Source organism: Elgaria multicarinata, chromosome 1 (assembly GCF_023053635.1).
Source record: "Elgaria multicarinata webbii isolate HBS135686 ecotype San Diego chromosome 1, rElgMul1.1.pri, whole genome shotgun sequence".
Lineage (NCBI taxonomy): Eukaryota > Metazoa > Chordata > Lepidosauria > Squamata > Anguidae > Elgaria > Elgaria multicarinata.
The window spans coordinates 64,819,386-64,845,109 of NC_086171.1; the positions used below are offsets into that span (position 1 = coordinate 64,819,386).

A 25,724-nucleotide genomic window follows, 5' to 3' on the forward strand; every position below is an offset into this window, starting at 1 on the left:
CTCCCTGTCTCCCATTTAGCATGTTACTTTTGTGGCAGTAGAGTACACAACACTTAGCAGCTGGTTTGTGAAACCATCAGTCAGGAAATTGTATGATAAATAAGGGGTAGCCAGGTTTAGTGGCACTTTATTCTGCTTCAGCAGTTTTAGCTTCACTTTGGAAAAATCATCATGTGGTATTTTGTCAAAGGTTGCAACAGGAGATGGCTGGTGCACAGCAACTTATTACACATACTGCTTGAGTTATGATGTTCCACAGCTGTATTGCTCATGTGTAAATAATAAACTCTGAGCAGGATAATTATGGTGAATGCCAGTTATGTGGGTTTCTCCTCGTCATGCGGGGTGGATGTAGACAGCTCTGTTACACAATGATGGAATACTTTGCCTTTCTTTCCTCCCTCTCTCCCCTCCCCTGAAAACGGCAAACAAGGTGCAATCAAGATTCAGTGAGGAACTTGAATGTAAGAGGGCCCTAAAAAGGTGCTTTTAAAATGTTTGACCACGTTTCTTTGGACAAAATTACAATATTTAAATTGTGTTTGCTACTAAAGCATGTCCTTAGAGTCATATGTCAACTTGTATTGGTTCCCAGGCCAAACTGTGAAAATTAATGTGAAACCTGCATGTAGATTATAACATGTAATAATCACATATGTGGGCTTTTCACTCAATTTATATGCAGGATGCCAGAGAACCATGGTTTGTAGTGGGGTACAGAGAATTAGTGATCCACAGATGTGGTCATGGAAGTATGATCCATGTCTGAGGTGATTCTAATTCTTCCATGCATGAAGAACATGCTGTTGTGACATGCATCGTGCTGTTAAGGAAGTTATGTGTCTGATTGTCAGAGAATTTTGTTTTTATAAATAAAGATTACCTGCAAGAATTTTACTGCTGAAAGGACCTCCTCCTGCAGACCCTTTCCCTTGAAATGCCTGATTTATTTGGTAGGGAATCTCTGAGGTCCTTAATGGGGTAGTGTAGGGTGTACCAGTAGCACAGTTATTTTTGTTGTTGTTGTTCTTACGTTTATGGAATGTGTGGGTGATATCTGGGTCATGGATTTCCTTTCATTTTGTCAAATAGAAGCAAGGGCTTTAGGTAATTATAACATGTTCCATTATATCATGACGTAAAATCAATATATTGACTGTAATCTATATTGGATTGGACATAACTTTCAGGAAGCTTAAAAAAAATACCAAGATGGCACAGTCCATACAATCTCTCATCAGAGACCTGCTTGGTACCTGATTTTGGGGTGGTGGAGGTGGGGATTGTATGTTTTAGACTCTAACTTTGCAATTTGAACTCACAGGAGAGCTTCTCGGAATGTTTACTAGTTCGGATTTATTTAGTGCAAGAACAGAAGAGTGTAGGGATCAATACCCTTCCCCCAATGAGAGAGACAACAGTACTCTGCATGAGCTAGGACCCAGAGTCTGAAGCCATGATTTCCTCTGTCTACAATGTGAGTACAGCTTACTGTGGTTAAAGCACAGTTAACCATGTGATTTTGAGGGAGGCAGGATGCACTAAATTAGTACACGTAAGTACTGACAAAGTAGATATGTAGTAAAATGTGTAAAGGCTCTCCTTCTAAAATAGATAAATAAATGGCTTTAAGTCACAGTCACATCTAATGTTGAGTTGCCACTTATTTTTGCATGAAAAAAATCAGCAGGTGAACCATTTTCTGGCATAGAGGTGGGAAAATTAATTGATGATTTCAACCCTGTACATTAAAAGCATAGACTTTTTATGTGTAAAAAAGAAAAGAAAAGATGGTAGCCCTTATTTTAGTTTTAGCACTGCACAATTATATAAGCCACATAGGCACATGGGAAACTGCCTTCTACTAGGTCTGTCTAGGCCAGTATTGTCTATTCTGATTGGTAGGCGCTCTCTAGGGTCTCTGGCTGAGGTCTTTCCCATCAGCTGCTACTTCATCCTTTTATCTGGAGATGTCATGGATTGAATGTGGGATGTTCTCCTTGCAAAACATGTAGTTCTACCATTGAGTTCCCACCATTGAGCTATTGATGCTCCCCATTAGCCAGACTTAAATGGATACATTTCTTAGTTTATGGCTCAATCCTGTGCATGTTTAGACAGAAAAGAAGTATTCCTCAGCCGTCATGGCTGGTTGGAGAAAGCTGGGAGTTGTAGGACTTTTTTCTTTCTAAACTTGCATACGATTGTGCCCTTAGTGGTGTTTAATGGGAAGTCTGCACTTAGCATAGTCTTGGGTTTGTTATAGTGAACCTCTAGTCAATGTTAATCTTTTAGGATTTGGCCTTTGTGCCCCAGATGACTTTAACCCATGACATGCTCAGACTTATTTCTAAAAAAAAAAAGGTTGGGGTAGTAGGATTAGGAACATTATTTTAGAATAACTGAAAAGGGAATTGACCTCTCTTTTAGGATATCCTTGTTCCGTAGAAATCAACACTGAGCACTGTGTAATGTGCCTATTTTAGAAATATGATCTTGGCAGTATGGGTCTCAAGCTATGTGAAGGGATGTTTGTCTTGGAGGAGATGAATACAAACAATCTTTTATGAGGTATCAACAGCATTTATGGTCAGTGCTTCCAAGTGCAGAATCAAAATGCAAATTCTTAAGTAAGACAGAGTAAGGTACCTACTCACTATATGGGTTCTTCTTTTTGGTTGAAATACAGAGCCCTTCTTTTCTCCTGGATAACGTGCTGGTAACTTTGAGATTCAATTTCTGCATTGCGCTCTACACAGGACTACCTTTGTGCCTAGTTTGGAAACTTCAACTAGTTCAAAATATGGCAGCCAGGTTGGTCACTGGTATGTCCAAGGGTGACCATATTACACCAATATTACTTCCAGGAAAGTATAAAGTGTTGGTCATTATCTTTAAAGCCTTACATGGTTTGGGTCTAGGTTATCTACTGGAACGCCTTCCCCCATACAATCCGACCTGCACACTCAGGTCCTCTGGGGAGAATTTACTTCAGTCAGCCAACACTAGGCCAACAACTGTTACCCAGAGGACCTTTTCTTCTGTTGCCCCCAGACTGTGGAATGCCTTGCTGGAGAAGATTCGTCAGCTTAACATTCTTTCAGAGTTTAAGATAGCTATAAAGACTAGTCTGTTCCGTCAGGCCTACCAAGATTAATTTTAAACCTAAGAATTTTAAGATGCCCTGATTGTTACTTTAATATTGTATTGGTTTTATATGCTCTTTTAATTAGTTTTATGCATTTGATTTAGATTGTATTAATGTTGTTTCCCCACCTCAATCCAAAGGGAGAGGTGGGTAAGATATTATTATTATTATTATTATTATTATTATTATTATTATTATTATTATTATTATTAATTCCTGCAGTGCTGGCATATCATTGAAAGTCTTCCAAATTAAATAGTTTTGGAATTGAAATCTCTCCGCTTTTTTAAAAACCCTCCTTCATACATTCCGTCTTGATTTCAAACTGCCCTCTGACCTCTGAGGCTAGTGATTAATGTAAAATGCTTGACATGTACTGAAATGTCTGTCAGCTATACGCTCTTGTGAGTCTCTATAATTCATGCTAAGCCTTGTGGAAGTTGGTGGGGGTTGGCACTGATGCAGAGAGCTTTCCCATATGGATCACATGGGGGGGGATCAAGGCGTAGATGTTTATGTTTTGGGGGAGGGCAGATACGGAGGCGCTAGGAATTATTACTGTAAGTAGTACTTTGTCTTTTACATTAGCAATCCATTGCAGTTCTTGAGGAAGTAGAATTGTTATCCATAAAGTGATATAAAAAGCAGAATCTAAAGAAGTAGGATTTAAAAACATCTTTTTATGGCAACTATGAGTTGATTATTATGTTATGAATCTGATCTGATATATGTGAATATGTGAACTTACACGAATGTTCTACTCATGTAAACGGTGCCTAAGAAGCTTGTTTATTATATTTTCACATATTGGGACTAATTTCCAATGAGTAGGTTGGGTGCTTTGCTTACTATGAACCATTATCTATTGCAAATCTACAGTTCAAAAAGCGTGTTCTACATCAGTGTTTTTTAATCCCTGTATTGTAGGCCACTATTCTGGTTTGTATATTCTTTGTGGGCCACCAATTTTTTTTTAGATATTATTGCTGCCATGCGGGAGGCTACTTGAAGGGCTTCCAAATGAAAATTCAGACCCTTCTGCACTCCAGTAATGCTGTCGTGAAGATGTGGGGAGAAAGGAAAGGGGAAATGTTGTTAGGTTTATATATGATTTGTGTCTCTGGGAGATATTTTTCATTCAAGACACTATGAGTACGGAATTGAAGTCCTAAGCCTAAGTAGACATTAACAGGAGATATATGGGTACTGTGGACCTGCATCTTCCCTACACATCACCACAGTAACTTCTAGTAAAAGATACACATGAAATCACATCATTGAATCCAGTGTTTCCCTACCTCTTTTCCAATTAATTGGCTGATATTTGTGGGGAGTGGAGAAGCACTAAACTCAATGATGTCACATTATGCATTTCTTTAATGAAGGTCTACTTGGAAGATATGCACACAAGTGCAACTACAGCTCCTCTGTAACATCTAGTTCTCCCTTCTAGTTTTAATTAGGAAATCATTGTTGTTGCTCCAGAAAAGCCTTTCAGAATTTCCTTCTATAATTTTTGTCATGATCTTAGGGGCCACCTGAAAGCTCAGTGTAGCCCACCAGTGATCTCTTGACAAAAGTATGAGAATTGCTGGCCTTCACTTAAATAGTTTTGACATGGCAATGTGGTTTTAATAGACGATTTCAGCTTTTTCAAAACTTCATGGAGAAACATTCCCACAGAATCTAGTGACAATTCTCTCAGTCCAGGGTTTCCTGTTTTTTATTTTTTGCAGCTGGAGAGTTGAACTAACATAAAAAAGAACTCCAGTATTTGCTAACTGTCACATGGCTTACAAGAGGCTAATTGTTTTTCCATATGACTTATGTAGGGAAAACATAAATGACTCATATATCTTACAAGCTTCTACAGTAACAGTAACTATTTTAACTTTTAAAAGTTAGTTCAATTGTACTGTTCAAATAGTAGTGCTTGATAGAATACATGTGTGTTTGATATTGCCCATCCCACAAGTTTGCCAACCGTAGGATAATCCTTGCCTCCTTTCCTTCTCCCTCTACATCCAGTGTGGTTGCCAAATAATATCATCATCAACCATCTCTTGCTTTCTTCCCTCTCTGTTTTTGCTGCTTAAAGCTTTGTCTGTTCTGTGGTCACCTCTCATCTAGGCTACCCCAAGGCTGGGATGAGAGTGGGGACTGCATGATCTTCTTTTCATCTTTATGATAATACTAACCTTGGTTAGCACAATGACTAGGGAGTTACGTGAAATGCCGTCCCTCCTTCTCCTTCTTGTTTTGATTTATATTTTATTTATGTACAAATAAACAATACAAATAAACAACAGTTCCCACAACAAGAGTACCACTGAAAAATATGGATAGGGTGGACAAAACAAAGTTTACAGTAGCAAAAAACTCTTCTACCAGTTAAATAAAAGTAGTGTTCCAGAGCACCATGTGTGGCTAGAGGTCGATAATGCTGTGCCTTCTTGAAGTGTATACCCAAGGTTACGTACAGTCTGTGATGGATTCAACATCCTGTGACTCACAACTTTCATTGAAAAAAACCAAAGCAAAACCCGGGTTTCTAACTTGCATATAGTTGTGAGATAAATACGTGGGCAGTGCTTATTGATATCCAGGAGGCTTGAAAGGCGGACCTGGACTACCAGTGATTAAGGGTGGTGCTCCAGTGCTGTAAAGCAGGGGTGGGCAACTTGTGATCCTACAGATGTTTTGGCCTACAACAGCCATTATCCCATACCATTGACTATGCTGGCTAGGACAGAAGGGAGTTGTTGACCAAAACATTTGGCCAACAAGTTGCCCGCTACTGCTCTAAAGGATCCTTGTTCCCACCCATATTTATTTAATTTATATAATGTATTCAAGATACATAATTTGTTTTTTTCATGATACACAATTTGGATTTATTTATTTACTTATTTTAGCATGGGATATTTAAAAACCCCATATAACCCTCCTTAGAAACTGAATAGATTTGTATTCCTTCAGAGTTCTATCTGTAGCAGTTCAAGTATTACTTTGCAATTTTGCTGTTTTGAATATGATGTACACTATTGCACTATATTTTTACTAGTATTTTATTAAGATTTCTTTCTCCTGTAACTTAAAAAAAATGTCTTAATAAAAATAAATATCGGGGTGTGCTTCTGAAAGGCGAGCCGATCCCTTTGATCTGACTCTTCACATATGCGCACTGTAATTATTTATTAAAGACTTCTTTATGTAATTTTCCATTAAAGCGATGAAAAGAGAATATTAAAATTAAGACATGAATATTCATGCTTGCCAAGGCAAATTGGATGAGCCAAACCCTGTCTCTTGTACACTTGGGCTTGGACTCACATAAATGAAAAGTATATTGGACTCAGTGGAAATGCTGTCCTTGTCATATGCCTTTCCATGCATAGGGCTGTGTATCTCTTGTGATTCTGCAGGGATGCAGAAAAAGTTCAAATTGTGGTATGGGGTTAGACCCTCAAGCCTTTGCATGTAGAAGGGCCCAGGTTAAATCCCCAGCATCTCTAGCCAATAGGATCAGGTAGCAGATAATACCACCCTAGAGAGCCACTGCCAGGCAGAATACACCAGTCTAGTGCTCTCCACTTGCTTTGGACTTCAGCTCCCATCAGCTGAAGGCAACATGACTAAGGGCCAGGAATTCTGGGAGTCGTTGTTCAAAAAGTCTGGAAAGCACCAAGCTCTGGAAGGCTGAAGTTGACAGTTCTTGACTAGATGGACAAATAGCCTGGCCTGGTATAAGGCATCTTCCTGTGTTCTTAAGATAGGGTTGGCCAGGTATGGGCAATGCCTGCTGCAACCAGGAAACCTAGTGGGATTGTTGAATATGTTTCCTGGTGACACAGAGCTTCTGTGCCCTGTATAACATCTTGTCCTCCTGAAAGTCAGAATTGTGCAAACTAGGTTAAAAGTATAAAATATATCCTACAAAATAAGAGAAAATGTGTGCAATTTGCATTATTCATCAGAGATACAGGGTTAAATCCTACTTAGAGTAAACCCATTGATCCAATGTAAGTAGGACTTATGTTGGATTTTACCAACAGAGTTTAGCATTTGGATTACCTGGATGCAGAAAGTACATTTTTCTAACACAGTGTGTACACTCAACCCTCCTTGTTGGATTATTAAAAATAAATAAATCATACTGCTAAGATTTAGAATAACAATGAGATTTGGAAACCATGTTTCTTTTTTCAGATCCGCCTCATCTTTTCCCAGCATTCCACCCTCCTGTACCAATTGACGCAAGACATCATGAGGGACGTTATCATTATGAACCATCTCCTATTCCCCCGTTACATGTGTAAGTATGAATATTTGAGGCATATAACAGCAGCTTGGCTTATTAAAGAACATTAGAAGAAAAGTGAAGGTCATTGGGCTACTGCTTGAGGCAACCTATGGAAACATGATACCTTGACTTGCTAACAGACCCATTAAAGGGATTTCCCAGCAGTTGTGGGCACCTGAACCAAGTGTCCTTTCCACTCCAGTTATACGTGGGTTGATTGTAATGGGGGAGAGGGGACCCTGTGCATGTTCAGATATGTTCTTCTCTTGCCACCTTGCACATGCAATGGGAAATAGCTTCAGTGATGGATGATTTATGGTAGTTGTCTATAAACGTGGTTCAATATCATTTATACAACTGGAAGCATGGGGAATATCGCTAAAAAAAAAGCTACACTGGGGCATGTCTTTTTGGTTAGCCTTCTGGCACAGCCCATATTAGCCCTGAAATTGTTAATCAAATGGAAACTTAGAGACGGCTGCTTAAAAAGTTATGTAATGCATGGCCCAATATGGCCTAGTTGCTGGTGTGTCATAACTTCTGTACTCTTCACTATCTTATCTGCATTTGTATAAACTTATTTATATAAATAAATTGTCTGCAGTAGAGACTCAATACATGCTCATGAATTCACATCCCACTTTGCATATTTTGGGACTTTGTGCTGAAAACTTTGAGATTAGCTCCGGTACATAAGACAGCAATGACATTTTGGCCTGTTTTATACATACATGTGTGGCTTTCTCCACCTCTCCTCACGCCTTTGGTATAGGGGTCTCGATTAGTGTTCAAACAGAGTTTCCCACTTCAAAATACAAGGGAACAAGCAAATGGACAAAAGTGCTTGCTTCAAGGCAAATTAAGACTCAAGAAAGTGACATGAAGAGGGCAAGGAAGAGGTTAAACATAGAACGAAAACAGGCAAGCTTGGGAATACAACTTACAGGAAGGCAAAATCAAGGAGCTTCTTACTACAGCCTTTTGCAATGTTTCTTGGAGGCTGGGGCCAATGAGAGCAGGGCAGCTGACCCTAACTCAGGGTCAGTAGGGCAGGACTGAGGCATAATTCCAGATATGCACGTGCTGGGGTATAATTTTCCAACAACACACATTGAGATGCCAGGCCATTATCCTATATTTTTTTGGTTACAAGACATTCTTATCTGTGTTGTTGCATAGAAACAGGGAGTGATGCCCTCACCTCTACACCTCTATGCATGATGTGAGGCGTGGCTTCCTACATATAAAGAGCCGTGCACGTTTGTATGTAGGCACCTGTGCAAATTGACCCTACAGGAACATGTGCAAAAGTCATGTAAACCAGGTCCCAAGAATGTATCCAGGTGATTAGCCAGACGTGGACATTTTCCCAGTTGTGTACACATGCCTGTCGTCTGGTTTTTGAACACAAATGTAATGTGGAGTCCAGCTTTGGCAACCTGCTCTTCCTCGTTCACCCTCATTAATTGCCCCCTCTCCTGTCTGCCTTAGCCATGACTTCTGCACCAATGGCACGTATAGTTAAAGCTAATCAGGTTCTCTTTTAACCTGGGTTTGCAAACCTACTTTAAAACTTCAATTTAAACCCTGGTTAAAAGGGGGAAACATAGCATTATCCATGGTTAGCATTGGGGCAAATAGAACAACACACCCAGTTAAGATAGGTAAGGGAAAGAAAAGGGAAATATGTACCAGAAAAGGAATGAAGGATGAAACACCCATGCCCAAAGTTGCCTGACGATTTGCAAACTGCAGAGCTTAAAAGTTTTACTATACCTTTGAAAATGTTTTTTTTTAGTACAACAAAAGGGCAAGATTTACTCTTGAAATGCCTGAAGTTTATCTGCCTGTGGGTTCACTGAAGCAAAACGATGCCAGTGCCATAGCAGTGTACCTTATAATAGGTACCTAGCAACTATAACCTATATATTTTGTTGACATTTATTCTGTGTGTTGTCATTCTATAAACACTAAATTAAACGTACAGAACCCTGTGAAATACCATTGTCACCCAAACAAAGTAGCAAATGTGACAGAGCACACAGTTGACACTAAGATAAAGAAAAATACCACTGTTAGTATATATGCGGAAAAGGAGGGAAAGCTTTATGCAGAATTAAACATTGCCTCATTGTAGATGGAGAGAGGTATGTCAACATCACAGAAGGGGAGGAAAATACATCCAGTGTCTGGGACTGTAAAATCCAGAAGAACTGCTATAATCCATTAAAACCCAAATCCACAAAGCAGGTTCAGTCCTTTGCTAAAAGGCTTGATATATACATTTAATCATCTCTAATAATCCCTCACTCACAGTGTGGAAATAAAAGAAGAAAAGCACAAGTAATACTTTGAAGAATAATGCTAGTTGTTTAGATGGCAGATTGCTTCTCCATGGCTATTAGTTACAGCCATGTAATTACATATATGCTGGAGAAAAAAAATGAAGTTGTTTTAAAACAAGTCTTCTACTGTGAGCAGAATTAATTGATATTAACAATCCTAACTACATGCCCAAGTTACACACACAATATTTTACCAGCAGTTATTTTGGATCAGTCTCTTAGCCAAATTGTAATTTCAGAAGAAATTGGCCTGAAGGCTAGCAATAAATCTGCGTTGCAGTCTTCCATGGGCATTAAAGAAGAAGGGGGAAAAAACCCTGTATTTATAGTAGGGGAGGCAGAGGAGAAGAGGAGGCTTCCAGGAACTTGTGATTTATTTTTCCATTGAGGTTATTTGCATCTGTTATTATTTGGATTGTGCTCAGTTGTGCAGTAAAATGCATTTGAGTGGTCTGAATTAAACTGACTCAAAGGGTTGCCTTTTATTTTTAAAGACACCCACTGCACTCATTTCTAAAGATGATCTGTAAACGCATCATGAGGATAATAGTATGCACAACTGTCTTGGAAAGAAGACTTATGAATTGCTGTGCCTTTTTCTCAGCCTTATAGCATGAGCCAAACCGACCATGTTTACTTTAGAAATAAATCCTGTTGAGTTCAATGGGACGTGTTCCATTGTGATTAGGGCTGCAGGCTGATACCTCCATGGTATATTTGTAGGTGTCATCAGGCTTCGATGTGACTTGCTAAATTACACCCAAGTCTGAGAAATTGCCCAGAGACATTTAAGGGCTTTTGCTGGACTGCACTCTTTCAGACTGAAGGTGAGAGATACCTTTTTTGAATATTTCCCCCATAAAAAACAACAACTTCTTTTAGCATCTCATTGAGAAGGGTCCAGCCTTCTTCCTCAGATGCTACCTTACTGTGTGCAGGTGGTTTTATTTGGAGGAAGGAAGGGGACGAAAGACATTGAAACTGTTCCCCCTCCCCGCAGTTTGAAATGGTGCAATCCAGGAAAAGTTTTAACATTTAATTCTGCAGAATGTATAAACAGACTCCGAAGAGGGATTTATTCAAAAGACCATAATTATTCCTCAGTTTTCTTTTACTAGATGCGAAAATAACAATCTTTGTACCTCAGAAGTAAAAGGGAATATAATTAGTGGGTTCAGAAGGAACAATATGTGGGCCTAGTAAGCAAGGCACTCAGCATCTTGTGTCAAGGGCAAAGCACACCAACTTTTGTCTGTAGCATGCCTCCATGACTTGTGGCCCACCAGTGCAAACACAACCCACCAGCCATTTATGATGGCCCTCCAGAGTCTGTGGCCCTTTCTACACCTAAGGATTATCCCAGGAAAATTGAGGGATCATCCCTGCCTGTTCCCGGGATCCCCTGTGTGGCATTTGGATGCACAGGAACGATCCCGGGACAATCCTGGGATGGATATAGGGCTGGTGTAGACATGCCCTCTGTAATCTTCCTGTTTCTTTTGCCTGCCTGGGATAGCAAATAGCAGGAGAACTTTCAAACATTAAAGGTAGGATCCAACCATCAGGCAATGAGACTTCCCTGTATTCTCTTCCCTGCTGCAGTCCCTCCTGCTTGACCCAGATCTGCTCCAGGGCAGATCAGGAGAGGGGGGCTGCAGGAAGGAAGAGGAAGTCTGTTATGCCAGCGGTTACCTTAGGCTGGTAGAGCAACACAATTGGATGCAATCTTTAAAAGTTACGTTGATATTTCAGCCCACTGCAGTGGCACCCATGATTCTATTTATTTATTTATTTATTTATTTATTTATTTATTTATTTATTTAGAGCATTTTTACCTCATTATTCATCTACAAAGGTTCATGTAGAAATTTACAGGTTACTTAAAAGAAGACCGCCCCTACCCTTAGGATTATCATCTAAAAAGACACTATACAGAAGGAAAAAAGATGGGGAAGAAAAGGAAAGTAAGAAAATGCAGGTACCAGTTTTTAATATTATATGATTTTAGAATGCCCAGCTGTGAGCAAAAAGTGCTGCTCATAGTTAAAAAGCAGGCCGCGGTGGGCATCCAGGAAATAGTCTGGTGGCCCAACCTTTCTCTAATGGTTGGATTGCAACTGTAGGTTATTCAACTTACAGGGTGGGGCCTTAATAAAATCTACCTGCTTCTTGTCACTCCCACCACCGCAGGTAAGACTCAGGAGGTCCAGATGATGCCTCCCCCTGGACCAAATGGTCTTGCTTCTTTTCCTCAAAGAGCAGTTGAAACTGATGACTTTTGTAAGGGGGAGGAAGGCCCCAGCCCAGTTGGCAAACGCAGCAATGAACAGAGATGGCAATCCTTCGCTGTCTGTTGCAAGAAAATAATTTCTTGGAGAGCAGAGTGTGCGTTTGGACAACACAGTAGTCAGTGGTGGGTTAATTGTCGACTCTGCAATTGATTATCGAGGGGGTACTCTCCACACAACATGATTATAGTCAACTGTGGTGTGGATTAAGGCCAGCATTGAGTTGACTATTAGTCAACGGTGTGTTTGATTGACACATCCCCTCCCGCTGGTTTCCTTTCAGCCATTGTGAGTTCTGCTGGCTAGACTAGAGCAGCAGTCTCCATTTTGGTCACTCTTGCCAGGGACTCTGTAGTCACTGAAAATAACCAACTTTGTGCGATGAAATAATCAACGGTACCTGACACACAACATGATAACCAGCGGTTGTTCAAATAGTGAACTCTGCACAACAATGGTTATTTGTGCTGGTTATTTTGGCTGAATAAACAGTTATGTGAAAATGTCCTGACAGACAACACGGTAACCAACTGTTAACTGTTTAACCCACCATTGCTTATCATGTTGTCCAAACCCAGCCTTTATGTTTCAGTCCCTTTATCATCTTATGCAGTCCTTGGATGTTGGTAGTCAGTCTGTCCCCAGAATCACATTATCATAGGATCTTCCCTTGTTCCTGGATTAATACTATAGCATTAAAGCATTCTTCAAAAAATGCAGTTAGGAAAAGTTGCTGGAATATCTCATGCCAAAAACATACATTGGGTCATGCAGGTTGTACAATCTGCAGCCACCCCCGTCTGTATTGCATAGCTCAGCAGCAGAGTGCAAACTTCGGCTTGGTTCAGACGTACATCCTGGTTTCTCATTATGTCTGAACGGAGTCTTTCTATGTGTAAAGTTCCAGATTCAATCTGTAGTTAAAGGTTGCAAGGCTGCGATAGACCTATGTATGAGACCCTAGACATCTCACTAAAATTAAATAGCACTGGGCTGTATAAAGTAGCTCTTATTACATATATCAGTGAGTTGAAGTACCAGGCAGGTTCTATGAATTGGGTGGGGAAAGTTGCACTGAATGTTCACCCAGCTTGCACCCACGAGTCTCTATTGAGTTGATTCAGCCAGGGAGTTTGAGCGTTATAAAAGAGAGGCTTTTGAAAATGAAGTATAGTAAGTAGAGATGATTCCCAGAGACACAGGCTGTAGCTTCAGTTTTCATTTTCAGACTAAGCATGTCCTTTCTGCTTTTGGCTCATGCTAAGTACATTTTACTTAAGGACACTCTGCCTCATATTTAGTTTTTGCTCTTACTGAATTGTAGGCAATCCAGCAGCTATCCTGAGCTCTCTAATCAATGTGATCATATAATTAGACAATTTACAGATGAGGGGTGGGAAGGAGGAACCCGTTCTCATTGTAAGTGTTAGAGCAGCCTTCCTCAACCTGGGGCGCTCCAGATGTGTTGGACTGCACCTCCCAGAATGCCCCAGCCAGCTGGCTGGGGCATTCTGGGAGTTGTAGTCCAACACATCTGGAGCGCCCCAGGTTGAGGAAGGCTGCATTAGAAACTATTATGCCTTTACAGTTTTCAGGCATTCAGGTTGTGTAGATTAAACCATTCCTCTGGGGGCTCTTATATTTTTCTTAAATCCACCTTTAGAAACTTTTTCCTGGAAGTCTTCAATAGTTGTCTTAGAGCTGTAGGTTCAGTACATCAATCACTAGCTGAAAGTTATTTTGATCTCTCAATGACAGCAAAAAGTACTAGAATTTTCTTATAAATTTCAGGTGTGTTTGTTTGCATCCTGTGATATTCTCAAGAATATATGGTAGGCAAATTCATCAATTAATAGTTGCAGCATCAGGTGGAGACTTATTGGGTGAATCAGCCCTCACAGATATGGCTACATAGATAGAACAATACTTGGCCAAGGAAGCAGTTCTCATATTTCAGCTGCAACCCATCTAGTGTGGAGTAATTGGCTGCGTTCAGACAAGATAGTCAACGGTGGGGTAATAATCAACTCAACAGTTGTTTATCTAGGGGGCACTCCCCACACAACATGATAATAATCAGCTGTGGTGTGGATTAGGATTAGTGTTGAGTTGACTATTAGTCTACAGTGATTTAATTCATTCATCCCCCACCGCCTTTCCCCCCTCAGTCCTCCAGCTAGTATCCATTGCTGCTGAAAATCTATCCTGCCAGCTGAACTAGAGTGGCAGCCACTGCTTTGACCGCTCTTGCCTTGTGACTCTGGGGCTGACGAAATAACCAACAGTGGCCGAGAAAATAACCAACAGTGCCCTCCACACAACACGATAACCAATGGTGGTTCAGTTAGCCAACTCTGCACAGCGTTGGTTATTTTTATTGGTTATTTTGGCCAGATAACCAACTGTTGTTTAAAAAGCACCCTCTGCACAACACGATAATCTGTGGTGGGTAAAATAACCAACTGTCAACTATTTAAACCCCCACTGGTTATCGTGTTGTCTGAACCCAGTCACTGAGTGATGAATATGCATATCTGAACTGGCCATAGGGTAGAGTAAAGAAGGGCATTGACTCCAGTTGCCCCTGGCAGAATCTGATAGAGCTTCATGACTTTTAGGAAGATAGAATAAATGCTGTTTTACCTTTTGATGTCTTCATGGGTCTTATACTGAGAAAAGGGTAAGTGAAAACGGCAGACAACAGCGGTGGGCGGGAGAAGTTGCACATAGATAATTTGGCTGGAGTTTTTGGGGACTTGGCACTTCTATTGCTTGAGCCCATTGGCAAAGCAGGAGGTTAGGCAAACAAGACTTGATTGGTTGTTTTGCTACTAACTCTTTTGTGAGTGCTTCATGCCTATTTTGTCTCAGTCCCAAGTTAATTCTTTCTTAGCCAACTTTCTCTTTCTTTTTTATTTCAATGGAAGATCAGCATTGTTAGCAGTGAAAGCAAAGAAATAATGAATGCATTAAAAAAAACTTGTAACTGCATTCGCACTTCTGGGGGATTCAAAACAATGTATGTGTGAAACAAAAGCTAAACGCAACAAGGGATATAGATCTTCTCATTGAGAAAGATAAATTAAATCTTAGAAAGTTGTTTTAATTACTTGAGGATGGAAATTCTTTGTCCTGTTTTACTGTGGAGCAAAATTACATACATATGAGTCAGAAAGCCTTCAAAATAAAGGTTTGGCTTGATGGTGGAATTGCTGTCAGATGTTGTAGTGTACTCGAGGACAAGCAGTCACGGCTATAATTATGCTATCATATCCTATCATTAAAGATTCCATTGAAAAAAAAGGTTTATAAATTACTCCTCTTCTTAGATAAACCACCCCATATTAAGGCATCAACGATATGGCGCAGAATTAAATTAGAATCTCATAAAATGAAATATGTTCTGTATTAGCTGTTTGACACTTAATTTGCCTCCAAATGAGTAGAGGAAATCACAAATTAACCTGCCTTTGTTTTTCCAACCATAGCTTATTAGGTGTTAGAACAACTGCAATTACAGCCGGATAATAGCCGCCCCCCCCCCTCCCCAGGCTTATGAATATGTACTGAAATGTGTCACTTTGAGTTAATGAAACCTGTTTGTTAGGACTTGTTTAGATTTCTTAGTATTCCTATTGTACATCTTCAATTTACAGCATAGCATGGGCAAGCATAAAACTTAAACTGTTTTTCAATAAAAGCATTTAAAGAGCATTAGGATTTGCATGTGTCTTGTTTTTAAATACAAGACACAGTTCTGTTGTTAGGAGAGTACTACTAAAATAGCTTATTTTCTTAAGTCTTTTTTTTAATATATAAGTACATGTATATCCCGCCCTTTTCTGTGTTCATGGCAGCTTACAATATGCAGCAGCCTTAAAAACAACAACTAAAAAACAAAACAAAACAAAAAACATAAAACCAGTAAAGTAGCAGCACAAATAGACGAACGTATTATTTTTCATCAATAAGATTCAACAGAAAGTCCAAAATTTACAGTCCCAGTGCCCTGTAAATCAAGGAGGCTTTAGGTTGGGGACAATCTAGTTGCACCCTGGGTGTACTGCTAACATTATTATGATGGATTTTAATCTCTGACCTAGAGATATCTTTATATATGATATGTGGCATATAAATGAATTGATGATTAATTAAATATATGGAAGTTTTCCATAGGGATCAAAATAGCATTGTTCTTCCCCATACACCTCTTGTGCAGTGCTCAGAAGTAAGTCCCATTGTGTGTTCGTGTGTATACATGGGTGTGTATGCAGGCAGCTAATAGAGTATTGTTGCAAATGAGAAGTTTTTGCATGCTTCCCATATTCCCATCCTGCTCTCCCTCTTGTCTGGATATAAGGGGCATGTCTAGACCAGTGTTTATCCCGGGGATTGTCCCAGGATCATCCCTGTGCGTTCACATGACACACAGGGGATCCCAGGAGCAGGGAGGAATGATCCCTCCATTTCCCCGGGATAACTGGGACCACTTGTAGCCCGATTTTTCCTGTGGTCTCAGGATCGTCCTGAGACTGCAGGAGGTATATGGGCACCCATCCCGGCTTTGTCCCACCTCCTTGTGAGTAAACATGAGGAGGTGGGAACCGGGCATGGTGCATGGAGCTCTTCAGGCTCTCTGTGCCCATGCGGTGGGGAGCAGGATCGGGTGGTTTTTTTGGTGTGTTTTTTAAAAAACTTACTTTTTCATTGGAGCGCATGTGTGCTCATCTTCTGTAAAAAAAATAAAAATAAAAATGGCGGACGCAACATCCCTCCTTCCTCCTGGACAAAGGGAAGGATGTCGTGAGCAGAATATTGCGAGATCCTCTCACCTCCCTCCCCCTGGTCTAAACATGCCCAAGCTATTCATGCTTGGAGGATGAGCACAGGGCAGATAGGATAGAACAGAAATACAAAAACTGACACAGATTGCCCATTGTCTGCAATGGCTTGGGTTCTTCATCGTGGTCTCTATGCATTACATATATGGGCTTTGCGCCTGCGCAGAGACCGAACCGGAACCTTCTATAGCTAAGTGGAACGTTTTTGGCGGGAACCCCTCCCCCACGCTACCGCGCATGTCCATGGGGTTCCCGCCCTTACCTCAGTTCTTCGTCGTCCGCCATTGTGCCTAGACTTGTAGAACCAACCTCTTAGCGTTTTTACCTGTTTTTCTCTCAAAAATCCTTCAAATCTTTCAATATTCTTCCATCTTGACTGTATTTTCTCTTCTTGTTTGTCTTCTTCCTATCAAAAAAAAAAAATGTTGTTAGTTAGTTTTTCCTCAGCAATGTTCAGTTGCGGGCGCCTGAGCCGCATGGCAGTGAAGGCTCCATTTCGCAAATGTGTTAAGTGTGGGGCAAAACTTCCCCCTACCGACGGACACTCTTTGTGCATTCTCTGCTTGGGCGAAGGCCACAAAGTAGAAGCTTGCCATCACTGCATGGCATTTACCAAGCAGACTAGGAAAAACAGAACGGACCGTTTACGTGCTATCTTGTGGGAAAAAGCTCTCAGAGCCACAGACACGACTGAAATGGACAAAACGGCACCGAGTAAGACCGTTCGAGACCGTAGCACCGAAGAGTGCGACAAAACCAGTGCGAACAATAGGGCATTGATACCCCTCATGCCTGGGCGGTCATTGGCGAGCTCCGCGGCCAGAAAAATTACTAAAAAGGCCCGGACTCCCAAGTGTTCTTCCGACGCTGAGAAGAAGAAGAAGGACGGGGAGAAACATTCCAAGAGGTCCCCCCCGGTCCTCTAAACCTATCCAGACTCAGTCAACTACTCCTTCGGCACCTACGGTCCCTGTAACTGTCTCGGTACCGAGACCTCATTCGAGACCAACATCTGAATTACCCTCGATACCGAGGTGACCTCAGAGCCTATCAGAAGGCGAAATTAGGGATTCAGCCTCGGTAGCTTCATCACGGGATCCACCAGAAGCGTTAGAAACTGAGGAGATTATCCCTCTAACGCAGCCGTCTCCTAGACCAGCGGCCACAGAAAGGCCAAGGCAGGAGTGGGATAGGGCCTCCTAATACTCTGAGTCCCAGCCCAGGCATGAATATTATGACTGGGATTATTATCGACCGCAGAGGTATTTCCCACATGATCGGGATTACTAATACGCGCCGGAGGCTTGCTTTGCCCAGCCTCCTCCCACTTCAAGGGTTCTTCAAATCCCATTAGCTTCACCGTCTCACCAGCCTTCGCCAGCGTCAACTCATCGTCGCCATAGCCGCGCCTCTACGATACCGACAGCGACCGCTACGGTACCAGCCCATCAGGAGCAATCGGAGCTCGCGCAACAGCAACTACAGATTGTTACTGTGTCTTCGCCCGAGGATGATTATCCTTCTGATACCGATTCTAGGGTGTCGGTTACCCCTTCGGTACCATCGCCAGAGGATGTTATACACTCGCAAGACCCTGCTTCACCCTCTGACGACATGGGACGATTTTCAGAGCATATGCTGAGAATGTCTCAAGCACTTGGGTTGGATATACAACAATCCGACGAGCCAGTCGAGGATCCCATCTATGATGTGTTTCACACTAAGAGCAACGCTGCAGTCGCTATTCCTCTTCCTCCAGCCTTGAAACAGACGGCACAGCTTTCTTGGAAAACCCCAGCGTCCATACAAGCCACATCAAGGAGACTGGAAACCCTTTATCGCATACAGGAGGGAGATGCTGCTTTTCTCACCCAACACCCAAAACCCAACTCCATTGTGGTGGAATCAGCCCAGGGCCAATCACAAAAGCCTCATTCCTCCCCGGTGGATAAAGAGGGCAGAAAATTGGATATCACAGGCAGGAGAATCTATTCCTCTGCATCCCTCGGTATCAGGGCCTCGACATACCAGGCAACCATGGCTCGGTACCAACTCTTCCTTTGGGAGAAAGTAGGGTCACTATGTGACTACCTCCCGGAGGACAAGAGAGAGTTGGCTAGGGTTTTTCAGGCAGAAGCCTCTGCTATAGCGAAGCAGCAGCTATCTACCGCCAGACATCAGGTCGACTGTCACTCCAAGAGTATGATGGGTGCAGTATCTTTAAGGAGGCACGCCTGGTTAAGATCAGCAAACTTAACTTATGAAATGAAGGCTAGGATTGAGAACATGCCCTTCAACGGCGAGGGCTTGTTCAACGCCAAGACTGATGACACATTAGACACAATATATAAAGCCCGTACTACGGCAAAGAAGATGGGCTTCGCCGCCCCACTTCCGCAGTATAGACCTAAGCGCTGGTCAAGACCACCTGTCCAGCAACAACAGCAACAACAGCGTCCTCAATATCAAAGCCAGCCGAGGCAGCAACACCAGCTCCAAAGAAAGCGACCGTATCAGAGCCGTTTTCAATAAGACAAGTGCCAACCCGACTTCAATAAAAAGCAGCGGGTTTGACTCCTTCGTCCCAGGCCCACCACCCTTTGCGAACCGCCTAGCACCGTTTTACCATCAATGGGAGTCAATAACATCAGACTCCTGGGTGCTCACTATCATCAAGTCGGGTTATGCCATCGAGCTCGATGTCCTCCCTCCTTCTTCGGGGGTGAGAGTAACAGCGCCATCCCCTCCTCTGCTTCTCGAGGTACGAACCCTACTAGCGAAGGGAGCCATCTCTCCCGTACCCATAGGGGAACTCAACCAGGGGTTCTTCTTGCGCTACTTCACAGTCCCGAAGAAAGATGGAGGTCTTCGACCGATCATGGACTTAAGGCAACTAAACAAATACATCACCCCGAAAAAGTTCCGTATGACAACGGTTACTTCTATTCTGCAGCTCCTACACAAAGGAGATGGGTTCGCTGTGGTGGATCTGAAGGATGCGTACTTCCACATCTCCATCAGGAAGTCACATCAAGCTTACCTTCGATTCTCAATCGGTGCATCTCAGTTCCAGTTCACCATCCTCCCCTTTGGGCTTGCCACGGCACCGAGGGTCTTCACGAAGGTGATGGCGGTGGTGTGCGCCCACCTAAGACAAAGAGGAATTTACATATACCCGTACTTAGACAATTAGCTTCTGGTAGCGGACAACAGTTACACACTCCAGAAGGACATATTAACCACTCTCGACCTGTTGGACTCGTTAGGTCTATGGGTCAACGAGGAGAAATCCATCTTGACCCCACATCAGAAGTTGGACTTTATAGGGGTAACCCTATCGTCTCGAGACGGGAGAGCATACTTACCCTCTACCAGAGAAGACACCCTTCGGGATTTAGTCATCGCTACCGAGACCCGTCTAAAGGTCTCAGCATGGACAATCCAACGACTATTAGGGTTAATGGCAGCGACTACCACAGTCATCAAGTTTGCAAGACTCAGAATGAGGATCTTGCAGGGCTGGTGCTTAAGAACGTTCGATCTTCGACGCGATGCCTGCCGAACTTACCTGTCTATCCCGAGGCAAGTAGGAGCATCCCTGAAATGGTGGCTATTGACAAAGAATCTTTTAGAAGGGAGACAATTGAAATGGCCTATGCCCTCTCAAAACTAGAGTTGTTGAAGCCTCACTCTACTAGACAACTCACTCTACTAGAGCCGTTGCAATGTCTGTTACTTTCAGCAGAGGTGTTCCATTGACAGATGTTTGTAGAGCTGCAACGTGGTCCACTCCGTCCACATTTGTTAGACACTACAGTTTGGACACCCGTGCGAGACAAGACTGCTCATTTGGGAGGACAGTGCTTTCGGAGATCCTCAGATGATGCACCAACCCACCTCCAAAGGTATGTCAGCTTGCTACTCGCCCATATGTGTGATGCATAGAGACCACGATGAAGAAATGCAGGTTGCTTACCTGTAACTGTAGTTCTTCGAGTGGTCATCTATGCATTCACACAACCCACCCACCATCCTCACTTGGTGGTGTGAAGCTTACAAATGACACAGTTATATGTGGAATGTACTTTATTAAATTTACACTCATGTTTATGGGGGCACAATGTCGGACTCCTGTAAACTGAGGTAAGGGCGGGAACCCCATGGACATGCGCGGTAGCGTGGGGGAGGGGTTCCCGCCAAAAACGTTTCCCTAAGCTATAGAAGGTTCCGGTTCGGTCTCTGCGCAGGCGCAAAGCCCATATGTCTGAATGCATAGATGACCACTCGAAGAACTACAGTTACAGGTAAGCAACCTGCATTTGTTGATTGTGCATACCTGAAGGGAAGAGCCATAGTTTAGTGGTATAGGGCACATGCTTTGCATGCAGAAGGTTCAAATCTTGGCATCTCCAGGTAGGGCTGAGGAAAAATCTTTCTTATATAGTCTATATGGACCAGCACCTTCCTATGACATGAAAAAAGTGGAGCTGCATGCAGAACCTTCATGTGTAGGTACTGTGCCTGAGCTTTTCTCTCTCCCTAAAATCTGGGTAGGATTATTGTCCTCTTGATGATCCTTCTATTATCTTGGGGCTACATTGTAAATGCTCTGCCTTTTCTGTTGGCATGATGGTTTAGCTTTAATTAGGATTAAATGTCGATGACTGGTTTGATGGTGTGGCAATGGAGAAAACTTAAGAAGGGGTGTGTGTTTTTAAATTTTGTTTTCATTGGCTTGTCACTCAATTTTGGACTGGTGTCTAATAGTAACATTGTTTAGTTCCTTCTGCCATCTTATTTCCTAATTTAGCCCCATATAAATTCACCTGCTTCCATTAGTATAAATAGCAGTTGCTAACCAATGGATGTTTTAAGGTACATAAAACATTTGAATGCCTGAAATAAAATAGTAATATTTAAAGTTGCTCTTGTTTTGGTTGCTTAGAAACAAATCATGCCCATGTTATAGATTGCCCCTGGCAATAGACAATTTGTGTAAAATAGTTTTTCAGTAAAATGAATACATTTAAAACAAAACACCTGTAACTACTGGTCCAGGGAATTTCATTCATTATCACCCTGCCTTCCACAATGAAATAACTGTATGTAACCTAATACACATGGCTAGCTATGAGCAGTGGGATTGAATATTGGGAGTGCAATGAATATGTAAACATTCTACACATCGGTACTTAACCATAACAGTCATAAACCTTCCATATGGTTAGCACTACATCAATCATATAATGCATCTTTAGATTGAATAGCATACTGAGCAGAGTATAGATCTCAGCATACAGACTACAGAGAATCTCAGACTTCATTTTATTTCAACCCATACTGCATGTGTGATACAAGTTCTGTAGCTATCTGAATCTTCTCCCCTCTCAGGGACTGGCAAAATACCTTGCTGCATGAATTAGCAATACAGTGTTGCCACTGAGACAAATATCCAATCTCTCCAATAGACAAATAAACCCTATATGCGGAACTGTTTTCTATTTGATGGTTTCAGATTGTTATTTACTGCCTTAAATATTTTAGAATTCCACTTTCCATGAAGGTCTGTTATGCCCCTTTTTTGCCAAAGAAAATTGGTGCTGTATAATGGAATTCACACGGTAAAGAAATGTTCTTCCAAAGATAAATTCCAGAGGTCCAGGATAGTTCCTATGCCTCTGATATACTTCAGTAGATACAGCCACACTTGTTTTCTCTCTCTTACAGGATATTTCTCTACCTACGAACAATAAAATAACATTTGCTCCACATTGTCAGGGTTTCCAAGCCCTCCCATTGAATTGGGAAGTAGCAGAGACTCACTGTGCAATCCACAAACTATTTTATTCGCTTAATAACACTGCTTCACACCTGTCGCATCTACAAAGGCTAAGTTGTCCTCTGGGCCTAATTAGTGAAATAGGGCTTTTGGTAAGGGAGTTACTTAAAACAGGGCAGTTGCCTTTCAACTGATGGATGGGTTTCCCAATGTGCTCAACAAGCTTTTTTCTGGGCTCCTCCCTTCAGGGAGGATCCTCCTGACCAAATTTCTGATGGGCAGTCAATATGGCGGAATGCTTCCCACCTCCTCTCAGCTCTGCTCACTTAACTCTGCAGTTAGCTCTGGCATCTGTCAGTTCTGGTGCTTCCTCGCCCTCCGACACAGGCCAGGTTCCCATGGGGAGGGGAGGGGAGGGGGGGAGATGGTTTCTGAGTCTCACTCTCCTACTTCATATGCCCCTGTGAAGGTTCTTTGTTGACTCCTGGAGAGCCTTGGGGAATTTCTTCCCCAGCTTCCTGTTGCAGCTGGTCTTCTTATAGTTCCACCACCGAATCTGAATCAGAGTCAGAAACCAAACCAGGGAGCTTGGACCCAATCCTGACACACATAGCTGTCAGTGCAGTTATGTTGTTTTTCCTTAGTTGTTATCAGCCATGCACTGGCCATCTCATAATGGGCTGAAAAATTATGTTCAAATATAACAACCTGAACGAGTTAGTCATGATAGTTCAACAGATTCCAATTGGATATGAACTGCAGAGTTTGTTTCCAAAATATATGTGGAATAATGAAAGCTAAAGAGGCAAGTGGGGGCTTACTTTGCACATGCCATGACTACATGGGAGCCTTCTTGTATTACATGGAAGGACATTCTCTCTGATAAAGTCCAGTTTAGCTGGGAATGGAACTAGAATGGTTTTAGTCCATATTAGGGAAAATCTTCTTGTTGATATTGATGCCTCCACAAGAGGCATTTAGAAGTATAGTGGTACTAACATTGGGTGAGGAATGAAAAAGGCACTTTGAAAAGAGTTGGGCATCAGGCATTGAGTGCAGCTTGTAAGGTACTGTTACTGAATTTGATGTACATCATTGTACTGACTGGGAGAAGAGCTAATGAACATTCAATATGTAAGTGAGTTGAGCAGAATATCAAGCGTTGCACCTTACTCTATGACTCAAAAGTCAGGAGGAAGTAGTTTTTCCAGTAACTGGCCTCTTGCGAACCAGGAAAGGGGAAGCCTAGAGTCTAGACTGGAACTGTGGTCTCCTGCTTAGGTATGGAGCATTGCATCAATTAGAAAACTCAATGGGAGTTTTGTATAAGTTTAGTAACCTATTAAGCAATGAATGTGGATCTTTCTAGTTGGAGTTCATAAATCCTTATTTCGAAGTACACCTGCAAAATAGGTTAAAGTTAAATTGTGCTCATAAGTAATGAGGTTTTTGTGTAAACCTTGGAATAGCACAGTATTGCATGGTGTGTTCTTTTCTCTAAGAGGGGATTTCCATGGATTTCAGTTCCCGGAAAAAGAGGAAAGGGACAGCCTGGTATACAAGGACATGAGGAAGAGTCATTAGAATGCAAGGGCCATAGAAAAGGTGAGGGCCAAAGAATCCATTGGATTTGAGATAAAAACTTGTTTATTTAAATGTATCTCAACCTTCCTTTAGGTTGCTTAGGATAATAGACATGGAGTGATTCCATACAAGGCTTTTAGTGTGCAATTGCTCTACCTCATTCACAGGTTTTTTCAGGGAGTTCAAACATTATCATCTCCCTGCCTCCCCCCCCCACTGCTTCTTTAAAACACACACACGAAGAAAAGCTGCAAGAAATTGCATTTGATTGGTAGCGCTAGGAGCCCTCCATCTGGAAGCACCCATGGGATTGTTCCATGGAGATGGTAAGGCAGAGGGACAGTGACTTGTGTTAACTGACCAGTGAGCTTCATGCTTGGGTGGGCTTTTAACCCAGGACTTCCCAGTCCACCAGGGTACCTACATATTATGCCACACTGGCTTTGTGGGTCAGCTATCTGAGATGATCTCTGAAAACATATATGGGCTTCAATTTAGGGTGACCATATGAAAAGGAGGACAGGGCTCCTGTATCTTTAACAGATGCATAGAAAAGGGAATTTCAGCAGGTGTCATTTGTATATATGGAGAACCTGGTGAAATTCCCTCTTCATCACAACAGTTAAAGCTGCAGGAGCTATACTAGAGTGACCAGATTTAAAAGAGGGCAGGGCACCTGCAGCTTTAACTGTAGTGATGAAGAGGAAATTTCACCACGTTCCCCATATATAGAAATGACACCTGCTGAAATTCCCTTTTCAATACAACTGTTAAAGATACAGGAGCCCTGTCCTCCTTTTCATATAGTCACCCTACTTCAATTACAGTTTGTCAGATGAAATCCAGGCAAATGCTTAGAGAAAACAATGTATATGGAGGAAGGAGTTCAGAAATTTTTTAGAATTTATGGTCGTAAACATTCCCCCCCCCCCCACATTTCCACGAAAACGACTGAATTTACAATGCGGTCCTAATGATTGCGCAAAGTTTGAAATCTAAAATGGAGATGGGATGCACTTTTTGAGTCAAATATTCTCATTCAGAAAATTAAAATAAGTTTCGCTAACTTTGTTTCAGCATTTTATAGCATTGTTTAACATCCAGGATATCAGTCTCTCATCTGTGCAAAGAATGCACACTCCAAACATATTGTGCTTTTGGAGACTCTGAGCTGTGGCTTCTTGGACAAAATTCCTACGTTCTACTTTGTGCTGTAGTCAGCATTATTAAGCAGTGAGCAGATATTGACTGAGGTATTCAAATTCAGTGAACCAGAAGCAAACCAGCTCTATAGAGGCTGCTGTCAAACCTGTTGCAGTGGCCTGTGAGGTAGTGGAGTGTGACAGACTTCTCCTTCTCCTTCTCTCTCTCTCTCTTTTTGAAAGTACAATACTTCCACTCATGTTAAGTCTTGCTTAAAATTTACAGCCTTCCCT

At 41.9% G+C, this 25,724-nt stretch overlaps 1 protein-coding gene across 1 annotated transcript in view; it reads left to right on the top strand.

The window, feature by feature from the left end:
- Window positions 1-25,724, top strand: part of GLI3 (GLI family zinc finger 3) — a 258,888-nt gene that overhangs the window by 123,102 nt on the left and 110,062 nt on the right. The window contains exon 4 of the mRNA XM_063129442.1: window positions 7,358-7,463. Coding sequence (XP_062985512.1) covers window positions 7,358-7,463 — 106 coding nt within the window. The remainder of the gene's footprint in view (window positions 1-7,357; window positions 7,464-25,724) is intronic.